The following is a 16,568-nucleotide window of genomic DNA, read 5'->3' as shown; positions in this document are numbered from 1 at the left end:
TGTTGGATAGCTATAGTATGTAGTTTTTTGGGCTGGACCAATGATGTAAAAGACATTTCGTTGGCTTGAGGGCTGAGGCCCCTTTTTAAATGTGAGAATCTGCAGAAAATCCCTTTTGCCTCTCTTCATTGCCCATGCAAAATTAAAACCTTAGTTTCCCTTTCTCTCTCTCTCTCTCTCTCTCTCTCTCTCTCTCTCACACACACACACACACACAGGCGTGCGCGCACACACACACACCAAGGGCATGTCTCTTCTAGAGTAACATTCCTTCTTTTTTTTAAAAGGAAGAGTCATTGTTCTTTTCAATGATTCATATAATTCAATAAAGTCGATTAAGCAAAGGGTAAGAAGAAGAGAAGAGTTTGTGAAAAAAGAGTAAAATTCCTAAAATATGCATTAATTGAAAAAACACTTACACAGATAAAAATTATAAAGTGATGCAAAATAAAATATTTTTTATATCAATCACTTGTAATAACTTTGACTTTATTAGAAAATTATTGGTGGAGCTTGTTAAAGTCATCTGCCTAGTTACCATCGTAAAGTGGTTTGACATCTCCCCTAGTTAACCGTGGTTAACATCTCCCCTGAAAAGATGCAAGGAGAAGGGAGCTTGAGCTCTTGCAAGCACAGACACACACACACGCATACACAAACCCTAGAAGAGAACACATAAGGTGAGAGGCTGAAAATTGATATTCTTCTTCTTCAATAAAAGAGGTCTACTAAAGAGATAAGGTGACTAACACACATGTTAGAGTATATACAAGCGGCCCATAATGTGAACATGCTAAAGTGGAGTGGGTAGGTGTGGACTAGTTGGTATAGTCCAGTTGTAGGATCTGTGGCGAAGATATGTCGGTGCCAGCTACCAAACCTGCCAGCAGTGATGTAAATGTCAAACGGTCACACAGGCACCTCGTGAGCATCAGCTCATGTTCAGCTTGACATCTCAACACTCCCCCTCAAGCCCAACTCCATCTTGTGAACTCCAAGCATATCTTGAAATCTGCGGAGCTTCTCATCTCCCAAGGCCTTCGTGAAGATGTCAGCGAGACCTGATTCTATGTGTTGACGTAGGCCAAGTCGATGTTACTTGCCAAGACTCTCTCCTTTTGATGAAGTGGTAGTGTACCTCAATGTGTTTTGTCTGCGCATGGAAAACTGGATTCTTGGCTAACTGTATACTGCTAAGATTGTCACAATATATGACAACCTTTCTCTCACATGCAACCCCAAATCAGCAAGTAGCTTGTGTAACCAAGCTATCTCACATGCTGCCACCACAACTCCTCTGTACTCTGCTTCTGTACTCGATAAGGCAACTATGGCCTTCTTCTTGCTGCTCCATGCCACAGCTCCATGCCACAACAGCACTCTCAAATGAAAACATAAATCCACTGGTAGATCTGTCTGAGATGCTACCTGCCCAATCTGCATCTATGTACCCATATAGCTCCAATGGTACACCTACTGCATAAAACAATGCATAATCAACATTGGCCCTCAAATACCGAAGTGTACGTCACACACTATATCAAGATGTGGTTTATGCAAAACTTGCATAAACTGACTCTCTAAGCCAATAATGTAACTCAAATCTAGCTGCTAATCATGACATAGATCAAACTCCCCACAATCTTCTTGTACATAGTGGGGTTCTCCAATACATAACCTACATCCACACTAAGCTTACCATTTTGATCTAATGGGACCGAGATTAGCTTACAACCAACCATCCCATACTTGGACAACATGTCCAATACATACTGTCTCTGCGATAGCCAAATACCTTCAAGTGTGCGAATGACCTCAATGCCCAAAAGTAGCGCAGATATCCCAAATCCTTCATGTTAAACTTCCTTTTGAGAAGCCTTTTGACATGCTCAATCTCTTCCAAGTTGTCACTCCCATCAATAAGATCATCTACATAGATAGTGATAATCATAATACCCTTATCACTCTTGCGCACATACAAAGAGTGATCTGCATCTGCCATATGTAAACTAATAGTGACAAGATACTCAGCAATCTTGTCATGCCATGCTTGTGGAGCTTGCTTCATCCCATACAAGGCCTTATGAAGCTTACATAGGTGACTTGTATCCTCAAAACCAGGTGGCTGAACCATATACACTTCTTATTGCAAGTCACCATGCAAGAAGGCATTTTTTCCATGCGTCTGATGTAAAAACTAGCTTGTAGATGCAGCCAACGTAATCAAAGCTCTCACAGTTGCCATCTTTGCAACCGGGAAAATCGTCTCCTCATAATCAATCCCATGTGTTTACACATATCCTTTGGCTACCAATCTAGCCTTGTACTTGCTTATGCTACCATAACTGTTATGTTTAGCCTTATACACCCACTTACATCTAATAGCTTTCTTGCCTTCAGGCAATGGCACCAAATCCCAAGTCTCATTTCCATACAATGCATCCATCTCCTCATCCATAGATTTCTCCCAATACACATTTCCAATAGCCTCATCAAAACATGTGGGCTCTACAACCTGCACAACTTTTGCCATGTAAGCATACCGATGTCCCACATAACCATCGTAAGTCAACCTCTGCATAGGGTTTTTGACTCTTCCAGAACTTCGTAACTTTGCATTCATGCCTTCCAAAGCCTTCTTTACACCAAGTGTCCTCATTGATGGAATCCCAAGATCGGCCTCATCAAGGTTCATCTCCGAGCCACTAAACTCTCCATCAACAAAAGAATGCCTTGCAGAAATATCAGGCATACCAAGGGGCTCTACCACTTTCTCTTTGCCTTTATATGATGTTCCAACTACGTTTCTAGAACTCGTATTATGATGCAACCTAGGACTCCATGGTCTATCAGTAGAACCACTGCATGAGGACTCTCCTGGTCCACTCAATGACTGTGATTGCTGACTTACATTCTTTGCAACCACATTTCCACTTACATCGGCCCCAACAGCATCTTTTTCAAACAAGCTACTCATCTCATCAAATACAACATCCCTGCTTACCCTCAATTCACGTGTAGCAGGATTATAACATCTATATCCCTTTTTCTCAAGGGAGTATCCACTAAACACACATTTTTCAGTCTTGAATCCAACTTCGTATGCAACTCATCTGGCACATGCAAATAGGCAATATATCTAAAAACTTTCAAGTGAGACAAATTAGGTTTTTGAATTTCTCTTATTGCATTACATCATGTATGGCTATAGTAGGAGTCATGTTCATGATATAAAATGATGTAGAAATAACTTCAGCCCAATAGCTATGCAGCATTTTCTTCTCTATCATCAATGCTCATGCTATCTCTACAATGTGCCTGTTTTTTCGCTCAACAACTTTATTTTGTTGCAGAATGTCTACATGTAAATTGTCTTTGAATGCCATTCTTCCACAAGCCGCCAGAGAACTCATTGGAAAAGGATTCTCCCCCTCTATCTGACCTTAGAAACTTCACATGCTTTCCTATTTGCTTTTTAGGCATCACTCTAAAATTCTAAAAAGGAGTGAAAACTTCACTCTTCTCATTCATGAAATACACCCACACTTTTCTCATGTGGTCTCATCAATGACTGTTACATAGTACCTACAGCCACCCATAGACGTAGTTCTTGCAGGATCTGATACATCTGAATGCACAATATCTAATACATTCCTGCTCACATTTTTGTCATGTGAAAATATGTGCTTTATTTCATTTCTAAATTGACACGCTTCACATACTTTCTGCATACCTTCAACCTTAAAAACTTAGGCAGGCCTTTAACAATTTCTTTAGTCTGCCTAGACTTCATTCTTTGTACATTTACATGCCCAATTCTCTTATACCAAATGTCTATATCTACAACAACTCCTAAACCATTTGCAAACATTGTAGCACTCACTTCAGGCATATTTACATTCAATGTAAACAAAGGGTCCACTTTGCTGCCTTTTGCAACCAACCTACACTTATCTTCAAAGTCTTCTACATAACTACCATCAGGATTAAAGTGCACTTGCAAACCTTGCCCAATCATTTGGCCAATAGAAACCATATTCTTTATAATGTTTGGAACATGAAGTACATCGACTGCAATTGCATAGACAATGGCACATCTCCAACATGGGCAATCGGATGAACAGTGTCATCCCCTGTTTCAATAAAACCTAGTCTTTCAAGACTCTTCATTTCCTTGAACCACTCACCATGACTTGTCATGTGGTTCGAACCACTTGAATCAACATACCATACATCATCCTTACATGCTACTACATCATTTCCAGACACATCATTAACTACATGTTGCATAACAAACAACCTCTCATTATCCTCATTATTTCTACTAGAGGACACATAGTTATTTTGTTACACTTTTCCATTTCACATGTCATTATGCTTCTTAATAGCAATCTGCCTGCACATGTCCAGGCTTACCACAATAAAAACATCCTCGTGTATTATTATGATACCTTTGCCAATTACCACAACCTCTTTGACTCCTCCTGTCTCTAAACTAGCCTCTTCCACCTATGTGTTGTTGTTGTGAATCCTGGGACTGTTGCTGTGGTGACCAAAATTTTGATTACTTTTTCGGCTACCACCTTGGGCATGGCCTCGACCTCTACCTTGTCCTCTACTTGCACTTGTGTGTGTAGAAAGCCTGTTGCTCCAAACTACCTTTGTTTTGTGAAGATTGATCTTCAGCTAAACTCTTTTCTTCAATAATCAGTATTGACACCAAATCTGTAAAGTTGAAAATGTTCTCCTGAGTTTGAATGGATATCTTGAATGCCCTATATTTTGGCCTATGACCACGTAGACATAATCCCACCTTGTCATCATCATCAACAAAAACACCAATAGATGCAAGGGATTCCACAATGTCCTTTATCTTCAAGACATAATCATTCACAGACATGTTTTTCTTCTCCCCCTGAGTATGAAGCTCATTCTTCAACTGAATCTTTCGTGCCTTGGTGTTAGTTTCATACAGCTTCACCAAGGTGTCCCATGCCTCCTTGGGTGACTTGGCATCCTGTATGTGCCCAATCATGGTGTCCTGTATGCTAATAGAAAGCCAATATATGACTTTCATTGCTCCTTGATTCCAATCCTTGTATTCTTTTACATCTGCCAACAGTTGGATTAATCTCCAGTATCTTTGGTGCCTCCTCATGTTCACCGTGAATGTAGTCCCAATAGCCTTTTCCTATCAAACAATTTGTCAATCTAAACCTCCAAGCATGGAACTTGTTCATACTGTCAAGATTTTGTGCAACAATCTGGTTAATTCTATCATTTGACATCTTGTCTACAACACAAGATCACCAAAAATAGCACTCTTGTTTGACCTGTATAAACTGTTGTATTCTCTCACAGCAGCAGTACTATACTTCACCCAAATTGTCACAACTAGTAATCTCAATTTGCTTACATACACCCAATGGCAGCTTTACTTAGACCTCTTTGTAGTACACAGTGTCTGCACAACCAATTGCCCTTCTTGCAGTTCCAAAAATAGAAATCTGCAGAGAATTAAAACTTACCCGCTTTGCCCGTCGTGAACTGAAAAACGAAGGTCCAAATGCACCCGAAAAAAATGTGTTTTTTGCTGAAAAAATGTCGTCCAAAGGACATTATAGTTGCCTTGTAGCTCCACTCCCATGAAGAAATCTCCTCAATCGGAGTTTGTTTGCCGGTGCCTCCCAAGAGCTCCCGACAAGGGTGTAGTAGCCAACACAAAGGGGGAAGAGTAGGTGAAGTTCTTACCCTCGTACCGCTTCCTGTGCTTCTCTTGCTTATCACTCTGCTTCTTAACGTGAACCATGCTCTGATAGCATCAAAAGATGTAGGGGAGAAGGGAGCTTGAGATCTTGCAAGCACACACACACACAGAGACAAACCCGAGAAGAGAATACACAAGGTGAGAGGCTGAGAATTGATCTTCTTCTTCTTCAACAAAAGAGGTCTACTAAAGAGATAAAGTGACTAACACACATGCTAGATTATATACAAGTGGTCCATAATGTCAACACGCTAAAGTGGAGTGGGTAGGTGTGGACTAGTTGGTGTGTAGTACAACAGTAGAATCACTACAAGGGATCGGGCTCATACCCACGCTCCTAGCCACTAAAAATGACTTGTGAAAAAAAGTAACGGGCCCGTGTATCAGCGCGTGTATCATCACGGCCAGAGACATGCGTGTAAAAGCACGTGTATAGGACCTCCCAGACGTGCTCATACACGGGTGTATACACGCGTTCTGTTAAGTTCAGATGTACTCAGACGCATTGATACATGCGTCTATACACGCGTTTTTTTAATTTAGATGCGCTTATACACGTGTAATTGTTAGTTTTGACGCGTTTATACACGTGTATTTTACAGAGTATCCGCGTATATACACGCGATTTTTAGCAGTTCTGACGCGTTTATACACGCAAACAGAGAGCAAAAAAAAAAATCCAGAGAGTGCTATTTGGTGCCTGAATACTGTTCCAGCATTCCAACATCCAATAACACTCTCTGGATTTTTTTTTTTGTGCATTAGACCATCCACGAAGAACATATGCACGTGGAAAATTAAGACAAGAACGACATGAATGCATACATTGTCAATACACGATTCAAGACAGACATGAATGTAATACTATCGATTCACGATTCAATATTACTATCAAAATTTCACACATATATACAAGGGAGTCCATATCTCGAAGTAGCCCATGGCTTCAGTTTACAAAAAAATATATACAACCACATCCTCAATATGGAATGTGATACTATAAGTCTGAGTACTACTCAGACCCAGATGATGACTCGGTGCTCCCTCCATGCTCAGATGAGCTCACATCGGTCGGAATGTCCGATGAGTAGTGCTCACGTCCACCCTCTGCAGTGGCGGCGGGTGGATCTTCAGCAGCTTGTGCCTGTTCAAGTAATATATAGTATATAAGTGTATATATATGTAATTCAATAAAGCAAAATCATTCGTTTAGAATTTTCAAGTACCTGTCGACCGTATGGTCTCATGGCCATCTCAAACTGTGCGTCCGTAATACGTCCCTCGGCTCTGAAGATGGTCCACGTGTCACGTCTGCTATGCCGGCGAGCATACGCAGTATCGTGGGTTGTGGGCTTCCTCCCCGTAACCCGTCGCTGTATCATAATCAACACAATTTGTAAGATTAAAACAATCATAGAATCAATGAATTAAGTAAACAATCAAATAAAGTGACAAGATACTTACGAACTCTGCCTCCCATGACTCGACGCCGCCAGATCCGAAATGCGAAGATCCAATGGTCTCCATCTGGATCCGTCGTGCCTCCACATGCTGCCTGCTCTTCACGCCACCCTCTGCTCGTTTCTTTGCCTCCTTCCACTCGCGTTTGTGCGCAGTGACAGGTTTCTCGGCAAGATAGCCACCCGCAACTACATTTAGCCGGTCATCGTACGCGAGTTTTTTAAGGTGAGATCTTTTATTACTTAAGATCTCCCTTATTCGCGTCCTTCCCCATACATCTGAGAATGTAGCATGTGGGGGATTGGGGTACCGACTATGTACAGCCTCTATCACCTCCCCAACTAATCGGCTATTTTGATCTTTAAATTTAATAAAACAATTTCTATATGAGTTTGATACTATCCCACGCATGTACTCCATTACCTCCCTCCCCCTCGCATCCATCACTATCCCGCCCCTATCCGTCACATCATAGCAGACCACTCTCTCCACCTCTCTCATCTCCTCCTCTTCCGAACTGTCTCCTCTAACTCTTCTCCCTCTATCTCCTCTCTCACCGCGTGCCCTACTACCTCCCCCACCAAAGCACCCGCCGCATCCTCCACTCCCACTCTTCCTACTGCTGCGGGTGGAGTCACGACTGGGGGATTGTCTACGTGACGATGGCTGTGAGCCCTGATGCGACGGTGGCTCTGAGGGAGCACGTGATGGTGGCTGTGAGGGTGTGCGTGAGTGTGTCTGGGATGAGGTATGTCTCCTCGGTGGACGTGGAAGAGGAGAAGCTGCATGCCGTCTCGTCGGACTCGTAGGCATAGACGGCACTGGAGTGCCCTGGATACTCGCGGTAGGGGTATAGACACCAGGCAAGGAAGGAGGGGGATGGGCATACATATACTCTGTAAGCTCAACTGGACCAGGATGGCACCCAAAATGATTCTGCATCTCCATCAGCCAATTGCTGTACGCAAATGGATCGGATGAAGAACCTGGAATATCCATAAAGAACCTGCAAAAATAATCCTCATGTACATCATGGGCTGTCTCTTGACTCACACAAATATCATCATTCAAGTCAGTTGTGTTGCCTACAAACCATAGAAACAGGAAACGCAGTCTCGTGTATACATCCATGCAGAAACGCGTGTATAAACCCGTCAAAAAACGCGTGTATACACCCGTCCAAAAACGCGTGTATATCTGCGTGAACATACTCTGCAGACAGGATACACGCGTTTCTACACGCGACCTGCGCAAAAAAAAAAAAATTCAAAGGGACCAACCTCCGACAAAGTGTCCTTATAAAAGGTCCACTATCGCCCCTGTCAGAATCATTCACCCAATCGTGTGCACAGAAGCAAAAGGACGGAGACAAACCCAAAAAGCAAAGAGAAAATAGCATAAACAAATCTGAGGAAGGAGACAAGGCAAAGGACAAACTGACTCACCTCTGAAAAAGTGAGTCGTCTTTCTTGCTCGGTTTCCTCCCGTGTGTGCTCCTTCTCTGCTCCCTCCTTGCACTTAGGTTTCGTTTCTTTTGGAAGAGGCGAAAACAAAAGCAGTGTTGATATGTTTGTTCAAAATCTTTATTTGGGGAAGGCAGGCTATTTTTAGTTTAAACAGACCGTCGCGTTTATAAACGCGTGTATCTTCGCGTGTATCGTAATTTAGCTGCGTTTATACACGCGTTTTGCAAGAATTACCCGCGTTAATACACGCGTTTTTTAGGAAATAGCCACGTTAATACACGCAGTTTTTAAGAAATAGCCGCGTCAATACACATGATTTTTATACTTTCATTAAAAACATATTATGATTTTGTGTTTTCTGGATTGTACATAGGATGTCATCAACCTCTTCAAGCAGTTCTGGGGAAGATGAGACAATGCGTCATCGTAATCGCGATGTGTGGTTGGGACAACGGATCAAATGTATGTGTAATCGATGTCAAGGATGCATTGTACGAGCACGTCGAATTACCTTGAATCATATCTCCATGTATGGAGAATGGAATCAAACAGGTTTAGAGGTGAGTAAATGTAAATTGATGGTATTCAAATGACTCATGGTATCCAAATTAAATTAATAGAGTTGTAATATATAAACTCTAATTGAAGCAGGATGCAGTACCACACCCTAACATGGTGCCCTATGCGCGACGAGAGCACGCAAAGCGTCGACGAGATGATGCTGGAGCTTCGGGATCTATTGTCAGAGATGAGTGGGAAAGGGATGACAATAGCCCTGCACCCTACGAAGTTGTGGAAGAGGAGGTGCTTGATGATATGGTGCGGAATCTTTTTAAGGATGATCCCAAAGGTATGGACGACGATGATATGGAACAAGAGCATCTTTACAAGGCTTCATCGACACCGGTGTTTCAAGGGTGCACATTCTCTATTTTACGTGCTTCACTTGAACTACTCAATATACAAACAGTTTATGGATGGAGCAATGCAAGTCTTGATGCATTATTGAAGTAAGCATTCTAACTTACAAATTTGAATTAGTGATTTAAGGTTTAAGATTTAAGACTAATTATAATTGATGATATTGAATGCAGGCTATTATCAAACATGCTACCCACCTCAAGAGACATAGCGAGGCGCTATGTGACATCTCTTGGAGGATTGGATTATGATCGCATACATGCATGCGTCAATGATTGCATTCTCTTTCGTGGGACGCATAAGGAGGTTCGACATTGTCCCACTTGTGGTGAAGCAAGGTATAGAACAGATATGAAGAGTTTTGATGTACCTCGTAAAGACTTGCGACACTTTTCTATAATTCCTCGCATCAAACACATGCTCAAGTGCAAATCCATAGCAGAGCTCATGTCATTCCTCACATCAATCGGATGATGGCATGTGGAGAATTCCCGCAGACACTCCTGCTTGGAAGCATATTGAAGATGAGTGGCCCAGCTTTAAAACAGAGCCCAGAAACTTGAGACTTGGCCTAGGTATGGATGGAGTGAATCCATTTGGTTTCAAAAGCACCGCATACAGCGTGTGGCCAGTTGTGTTGGTGAATTACAACCTTCCACCATCAATGGCGATCAAGAAGAGACATCTTATGTTATCTCTTCTAATTCCAGGGAAACATAAAGTCAAGCATATGGATGTTTATCTTGAACCGTTGATTGATGAGTTGGAGGAACTATGGAGAGGTGTTGCGATGGTGGACATTAGTAGGCCTCCCTCCTCTCGACACTTCGACTTAAAAGCAGTGTTGATGTGGACAATGCATGACTTTCCAGGATAGAGCGATTATTCTGGTAAGAATTCTAATTACCTCCCTACTCTAATACTATTGGCTATATATATTAATTATACATATTGACCTTCTTATTCTAACTTTTATTTATATTTTAACAGGTTTGAAAACATCGGGTAAACATGCATGTCCTGTTTGTGGCCCTTCGTTAGTACATGAGTTGTGCATGTGAGAGAGAGAGAGAGAGAGAGAGAGTTTCAACATTTGAGAGTGTGTGTACGTGACAGAGAGAGGGAGAGGGCATGTGTGTGTGTGTGTGTGTGTGTGTGAGAGAGAGAGAGAGAGAGATGGTTGTAGAGAGGGGATAGTTCTTTTCTGGAACCTTGGTCGGCCGCCGCAGCAACGCGCGGGTGCAATACTAGTATACATTACTTAGCCCTGACAACGTCACTTGGCTTTTTCCAACCTAGCATCTGCGTAGATGAACTTTGACATGGAAACATATACGGTAGCATTAGTGGGCTGTGGCAATAATGCATGACTGTATGCTTGCTTTCCCAATTGTACATTGCCATGTACACAGCATGCACCTAGGATGCACCCTAGATCGGATTGCCTGGGCAGCATAGGCAAAAGCTCCTGCACAACCAAGAAGATCTACCATAATATCATAATGCTTTATTTCTGGGCGTAGCTCATAATGCCTACTCATAGAGACAAAGAACTTGAGACCCATTACAGTATGACTACAAGCCATAAGATCAAAAAATGTGACTTCATTTGACCAATGGCCTCAACAATGCATAGATTGTAGATTTGAAACAAGCTGCAAAACCAGTAAGAATTACATTCCATGATTCCAAGAAAGGTTCATCTAGACTGCTTGGAAATTTACTGCACCTATTTCCATCTAACATAAAACAAGCCATTTCTGCCATAGAATACGCGCCATATTGCTGGTAGGAATTATCTTTTGAGAAATAACAAAAACTGCAAACAGTAATGAAAAACCTTGATATTACTTTGACAGCATACCTCTTCTTTTGTTATACATCCAGCAGTGAATAGAAGCACAATGGCAAGAAAAAAGACGAGCAAATGAAGAGGTTCATAGGTTGAAACAATTCAAAAAACCACAATAGGAGGGCGAAGCATGGGATTGACACCCCCTTCCCTTCATAGGTTGAAACAATTCAAAAAACCACAATAGGAGGGCAAGGCCCTTTGTGAGAAAAAGCCAAGGTCTGAGGCATGACCTTTCTTCACATTGACTGTCTTCACTGGACAATTTGGTGACTATTTGAGTTGTGACCCCTTTGCAACTGCTTTAGTCACTCTCGTCTTCAGCCCAACACACAACCACATAGTGTGGAGTGCCAAAAAAAGTATCGAGTTATCCTTTCAAGGTGTCAATCAAAAAGGCTAGGAAACACATTACAAGCCCGGATCAATGTCAAATAAAATCGGGTCCCAAAATAAAATTTTCCTCCTCCCCCCACCAACCATACTAACTATACTACTCCCATGTCTAAGACCTTTATCATGCGTAAGAAAAACATGGCAAAGTGCAGCTGCACACATTCGCACAAGATGTGCATCATATCCTTGCAAAGAGTAGTCTTTTACCACTTGGAGGTCATAGTGATGGGATTTTCTACCCCCTTCATAATCTGCCAACTTATATGAATCCAGCATGGTTTTAAACAATTTGTCAATTGCAGCCAACCTTGTTGCTCTATTTGTGTCTCCGTGATGGGCATTGGCCACCTTAGCTGCTTTTATAAGCTCATTCAAATATTTTGTACACCATCCCAAGGGCTTTTTGATGATTGCATGTGGAATTTTCTTTACCAACAAAATCAAAAGAGCTTTTAAGGATGCTATGATGAAAATTTTAACCTGCAAGAACAATTGCAATTTCCATAAGTAACCCTATTTACAAATAGAAATCATCTATTTCCATAAGTGACTTACTCTACTTACAAATAGAAATCAAAACATCTCAATTCCAAGAGACATCTGAACCTGAAAACTCATGCGTGTACACCAACTAGGACGTGCCATTGTGCTCTGAAGCTTACAGCTCTCCTTCATCATCACATATGTAGCCTCTGTGTAAGTTGCAGCACCAACAAAGAATTCCAATGGCAACTGTAATAATTCTAGTACAGTCAAAGCATATTTTCTACTTTCTGGCAGATCAGACTGCTGCGTGTAAATCCAAAGCTGCGTATCCAATGCCACTTGAGACCATGCCTGTACTCTCAAAACTGTTTTGTTTGTGTCCATCCACAATGGCATAAAAGCTTGGGACCTTTCACTTACAATTTTAGATCCTACAAAGAGAGAATATAATTGGAACGTTTAAACTAATTTACCGATTCAAAAGGGGCCTTCAGGCGTACAGTAACGCAGGTACAAGTTCTAAAACTACTCCTAAATATGCAATTACTAAAACATATAAATTCGATACTTCATTTTGGAACTCATTTGAAGAACTCAATTTGGAATGTGTATTCAAATACACTATATAAATCATTACATTTACTTATGTATTCAAATACACAATTATATACATCATTACAATTATTTGTGCGCTTTGTAAAGGCGTACAATGGGTCAGTGAGTCGTACTACATCCTGAATATTTTCTACCTACTTGTTGCAGTGGGCCATTCTTTCATTTGTAAAAGATTTGTCCATCACTTATACTCTACTCCATTCAAATCAAACCGTTACCAAGAGGGTCTTCCACAGATTGTTCATCAGCACTTTCTTTAGCATTGGGCTTCATCATAATTCGGCTTGCATTCCGAAATTCCAAAAGAGGCGTTATTAAATCAACTTGGCCGATCAATTTTGAGCCTTCCTCTGCACATTTGCAAACCAGTTCATATCTCCGCACACAAAAGTCGCGTCGCTCGTCTGGACATAACCTAAACAATGGAGACATAAAAGATCTTATAACAAATCCATAAATCAATCTTTGAGACATATACATACCTTCGAGACATATTCATAGAAGTGCCCTTTATAACAACTAAAATGCCATTTACCTACCATGCATAAAAAACAATTGTCTATCAACCATTTTGTTTGAACCATGGACTAACTACTACAAAAATAGCCCCCATATTGTAGCAGATCAGCATGACCATCCCCTAAAAATACTAATTGTGCAACTATAAATACTAGTGCAGCTGAGGTGAGCATCCCAATTATTATTCACCACATTTCTACGGACCAACAAAGAAACGCTAGTATATCATAAAATAGTTGATGCCAATCGAAACTAGTAAATGCGAGCAAGATAACGTCCTTTATGTTGCTGCACATCAGCAACTAGACCTTTATTGCCAAAACATGTATGCACACACAGACCATTGAACATGATGACATGAGCATGAGGTTTGTACAGTGTACATTTTTGTTTTCCATTCACATTCCGATGTAACTACTCTCGCACTTTCCTGGTCTGACCTCTTGCAAATGAATTAATTAAACTTTCCTTCTTTGTTTCTCTCTCTCATTCACACACACAAACATTTGTCTAACAATCTGTACTCTAAAGAGTCAAAAACACACAAGCCCATATACTGACGAGACCACTCTACTCTTAAAGTATTAGGCAGCAGCAAAAGGATCAAAGTTTGACCATGCATACACACACCATATGCCACAAACAAAGAGAAAAACTGACCAAAAATACGCTTTTCTTTGATTAGCACAAATAGTGATGTCTATAACAGCAACAAACATATGGCGATCATTCTAAACACAGTGATGTGTGCATGTGGACATAATTGTATTCAAACACATCTATGTGTGCAGCCATATCTCCATAGCAATTACCAGCAAGAAAGTACAAGAACAATATGACCAGACTGCAATACGCGAACAGAGGTCCTATGCAAGGTTAGAACTGTGCAACAATTTCTCTATTAAGACGTTACTATTTACGTGCACCTGCGCTTTTTAGTAGACATACAATCAAAACACGCGTATCTCAAAATGTAAACTATTTGCAGTCAAGGGAGTAAACTATTGCAAGGGACATATTGGAGGAAATAAGCAATCATCACAGTAGCATGACCATCTGCTAAAAATACTAATCATGCAGCTATAAAATAGTGGTAGTGCAACTGAGGTGAACATTCCAGCTAGTATACATCACATTGCTCCAAGATAACATCCGTTATGTTGGCTTTATAATAGATCCATAAACATTACACATATAAAATTTCAGCTACTTTTTTTCAAGAAAATCCACAAAATAAACTATAACCTCAAAACCTTGCTTCAAGCGGGCTTCAAGCTGAGAACTAAAACTTACATGGAAGGTCCAAAATCGGGAATCCGATGTCGTAGTCCGTCCAAATGCATAGCAAATTCCTCATCACTCAGACTTGCAAAACATAAACAGAAAACCAAATTAGTAGTGATTGTTGCGACTTAGAAACACAAAACCAAATAGAACAAATACCTAAGCCAAGATATATCCGTTTTGATGCCCGAGTTTCTTGATTCAATATCTTCTGGCAAGATCTCAATACCAAACAGTTCCCTGGTTAAAAAGAAAGGTAAAATGGAACATGTCCATTTAACACTGAGAACGCCTTGCAAAAAAAGTCAACAATCCTAATGAATTCTTGTGCATGCTTACCGTGCACTAGCTGAAGGTTGTGAATGGGCAAAGGAGGACAAACAATAGATGCGGCTGGAAAGAGGACGAATGCAGACAAATGAAGGAAGCTTAGAACTTGATGAGAGAACAACTCCTCTTCTGCAATACGCATCAGTAATAGATTCAAGTAAAGAACCATGACAATGAAACGCGCAACCAAAGCCACTTGGAAGAAAACTCACCGCGAGGGCGCACAACAAACTCGTATGGAAGGAAAAGGGTGGCGTATGGAGCCAACCGCCATCTCCACAAAGCTTCTATGAAGATGTTTGCTACAAGAAGAGTTCGTGAGAAGACTAGCCATGTCTCTATGCCTTGAAGCGTCTCTGTGTGCTTCGTGAACAACCCTAAATTGTAGGAAAAAAACCAAGAAGTGGACTAAAAAGAAAGCCACAGAGAGAGAGAGAGAGAGAGAGAGAGAGAGAGATGCGTACCACTTGATCCTACTCCCGATGATTTCAGAGAGAGGGCGGGGGCGGCTTTCGCGTAGTCCTTCGTCTCCTCTCTGCTGCCGGGATCTGTGAGTACAACCGCACTAGGGTATAGATGAAGCTTAGGTTAGAGCTGTGGGACTTTGGCTTTAGAGAGAGAAATGAATCGCATGTAAAGAAGTGGTGTGTGTGCGTTCGAAACTTCTGGCTGGTAAAAAGCTCAAAGTGAGCATTTCAAGCTTCCAACAAGGGGATCAATGGTACCCAAATCTAGTTCTCTTTTTTTTTCAATTAGGTGTGATTTTTTTTAATTTTTCTTTTTTAAAAGTTTGGCATTATAAACGCGCTCACATACACCAGCAGTGGGGGATCCCATGGGTACTTCATTTTAATTTTTCAATTAAGTGTGATTTTCTTTTTAAAACCAAACCTTATTCCTCTGTGTGTGTGGCCCTACCCACCATATTCCTCTCTCTCTCTCTCTCTCTCTCTCTCTCTCTCAGCACAACATCCCCCTTCTCTCTACACAATGTTCCCTCTCTCTCACTATGTATGCTCTTTGAGCCTCAAGCTCTCTCTCTCTCTCTGCGGTTGATTGCTCTGGATTTAAACACATGTTCGTATATGTACGTATGTACATATATTTACTTATAAACTCTCTCTCTCTCTCTCTCTCAAACATATATATCAATTAATTTAAATTTTATATATCCATTTTTCTCTTTATAATTATTAAATATATGAATGTACACATGTATGTATTAATACATATTATATCTATCAATATGTGTGTGTGTGTGTGTGTGTGTGTGTGTGTGTTGACAATATACCTCTCCACTTGTGTGTGTGTGTGTGTATGCACGCGCTTGCATTCATGTATATGTGTGTGTGTGTGTGTGTGTGTGTGTGTGTGTGTGTGTGTGCATTTATTTATTTATTTATATTTATATTTATATATTGATAGCTTTCCACCCTTTCCCCGTTCCAATAAGCATCAGCAATAGATTCAA

At 40.9% G+C, this 16,568-nt stretch overlaps 1 protein-coding gene across 6 annotated transcripts; it reads right to left on the bottom strand.

Moving 5' to 3' along the window:
• Nucleotides 1-11,616: 11,616 nt before the first annotated feature.
• On the bottom strand, nt 11,617-15,790 carry LOC147624093 (uncharacterized). Of its 6 annotated transcripts, none has more exons than XM_086820958.1 (8): nt 15,562-15,790; nt 15,310-15,384; nt 15,107-15,160; nt 14,927-15,007; nt 14,777-14,848; nt 13,183-13,379; nt 12,470-12,780; nt 11,617-12,343 (listed from the first exon to the last, which is right to left on the bottom strand). In XM_086820958.1, exons 2-8 carry the CDS (start codon nt 15,369-15,371, stop codon nt 11,879-11,881), a joined length of 1,242 nt encoding a protein of 413 aa, XP_086677084.1. In that variant the 5' UTR covers nt 15,372-15,384; nt 15,562-15,790; the 3' UTR covers nt 11,617-11,878. The 6 variants fall into 6 exon arrangements, with proteins under 6 accessions (XP_086677084.1, XP_086677083.1, XP_086677082.1 ...); XM_086820957.1 differs by having other exon boundaries at nt 11,629-12,343; nt 15,310-15,399; XM_086820956.1 differs by having other exon boundaries at nt 11,645-12,343; nt 15,310-15,474.
• Between the last annotated feature and the right edge of the window lie 778 nt (nt 15,791-16,568).

This window comes from Cibotium barometz, chromosome 26, assembly GCF_041138505.1.
Source record: "Cibotium barometz isolate CiBa-2024 chromosome 26, ASM4113850v1, whole genome shotgun sequence".
In the NCBI taxonomy this organism is placed as follows: Eukaryota; Viridiplantae; Streptophyta; class Polypodiopsida; order Cyatheales; family Cibotiaceae; genus Cibotium; species Cibotium barometz.
Note: the sequence above shows the minus strand (reverse complement) of the source record. Positions and strands in the feature narration are given on the sequence as shown.